Source organism: Helobdella robusta (assembly GCF_000326865.2).
Source record: "Helobdella robusta unplaced genomic scaffold HELROscaffold_15, whole genome shotgun sequence".
NCBI classification, from domain to species: Eukaryota; Metazoa; Annelida; class Clitellata; order Rhynchobdellida; family Glossiphoniidae; genus Helobdella; species Helobdella robusta.
Window position 1 is genome coordinate 1,111,033 of NW_008703839.1, and position 1,956 is coordinate 1,112,988.

Consider the following 1,956-nt stretch of genomic DNA (forward strand, 5'->3'; position numbering starts at 1 on the left):
TAGTGCATTTAGCGCTTTCGATTACTGAAGTTATTTTTCTGCTTTAGGCTCTTGCAAGCTTGGCCAAACCAACCCTGTTCATCCAAACTAGACTGTATTTTAATAAAAATGTTGATTCGTTTAATTTAATGAATAATATGCATTGCACAGTAATTGAACTATAGTTCTTTAACGCGTGAACATTTAAATTTACAAAAAAAAAACAAAATATGTTTTTTATTTTAGCTAAAAATTAACAAATACTAATGCAATCGCAGCAAAAAGTGAAATTTAAACATTTTAAATTGCAAAAAAGATCGTGATGACTAAAATTGTGAAAAGTACAGATCAATATCGCTAACTTATAAAGTTATCGTTTAACATTTATTTTTGTGGCTTCGTATATTTTTTAGTTATAAAAAAGTAAACCTTTAGTAACTTTTCTATGTCTATGCCACTTTTCTGGACGTAACTCACAAATTTTTCAATAAAAGAATCCATATCGCAAAACTCGCAATTGTAAGAAAACTAGTTTCAAAAATTGTTTTGAAAAAGCCGCCTAGCAAACAAGAGCTGAAAAAGAACTCTGTATAAAAGCGAACTTCTACGCAACAAATTTTAAATTCACTCATTGATAATTTTTGTGTTACCAAATTCTGAAATTATGAATTTAGATCTATTTTTGTTCTTATTATATATAATTGTTTTTCCTTGCCGTAATTATGTGTATTAAACAATTTGTGTGTATAACAATTATTGACATTATATACGTTTCAGTTCAATTATACACGTTTAATTACATTTCTATTTCCATGTTAAGAAACCACGTTTTTCATTTCTATGTTGGCCATTTTGTTACTTGCTGTCAAGGTTAAATTTATAAAACTGTTCGAGCAATGTCTATTTCGTTGTTTGGCGACAGTTATGTGCGTAGAATGGAATTTTTTTAAAAATGAAAAATGACGTTATTACCCACGGTAAAAAACGTTTCATATTAAAAGGAAAGCCTGGTGGGAGAATCGGAATATTGATTAACTTCTTCCGGAAGCATACCATTCCTATTGAAACAATAATCCTTTACATCGGAGGTTGATTCATTTGTTTAATAAATAGTTTAATGTTGGTTCATTATTCTTTTAATATAATAACAGTTTTGTTTAATTTTTAGTCATTAAAATTAAATACCAGGCAATGATTTGACGACTGAAACCCCGGAACTCGTGGCCGCGAGATATGAATCCTTACTCAGACTGTTAGAGAACAAAATCAGACCGCGCCGAATAATCATATTAAGCCTGGTTTATAGAAAAGACGTTCAGAAATGGAAAGTTGATAAACTAAATGTTTCATTGAAACAATTCCAGTCTAACATTGTTCATTTCTGGAGGTTTGACAGAGTGGGAGGAGGTAATAATATAGGACCTGACGGCATCCACCTAAATGAACGTGGAATGATGAACTTTAAGAGAAACATCATTTATTCTCTAAAGTGCACGAAATAAATTTTTAACGTTTTTATTTGTAATAAAAAGTTTATAAAAAAGTATGCATTGTTGTTTAATATATCTTTGTATATATATATTATATATGTACCTATATATCCTTTTTTTTATATAAATGTGTTTGTGTGTGTGGTATGACTTAATTACTCACTTACTAAAACATTTATAACTTTTTTTATTTAATGTTAAAAAAAATTGCGGTTTCAAAATGTAACAAACAAATGTCATAAACAAACCCCAATATCGAAGTTGATTGATACACAGGTTGGGGTTGAATGTTATTAGCATCAAATATCATTACAACGAAAAAGAAAGTTATTAAATATTCACCATAAAGGTTAAAGGTTTCTCTCTCTTTTGCGTTTGCTTCAGAGGTTTCAACAACAAACACACACAGCGTATATGAATACGCGTGCAAACCACGTATCATACACATTGCATATGATAGGCGGGGATCTCTTTGTATTCGAACCCA

At 29.8% G+C, this 1,956-nt stretch overlaps 1 protein-coding gene across 1 annotated transcript; it reads left to right on the top strand.

Annotated features, from left to right (window-relative positions):
* Nucleotides 1-931: 931 nt before the first annotated feature.
* HELRODRAFT_169233 (hypothetical protein) lies at nt 932-1,481 on the top strand (the record flags this gene model as incomplete). Its single annotated transcript, XM_009015082.1, has 2 exons — nt 932-1,067; nt 1,168-1,481. The coding sequence occupies 2 exons, from the start codon at nt 932-934 to the stop codon at nt 1,479-1,481; spliced, it is 450 nt and encodes a 149-aa protein (XP_009013330.1).
* Between the last annotated feature and the right edge of the window lie 475 nt (nt 1,482-1,956).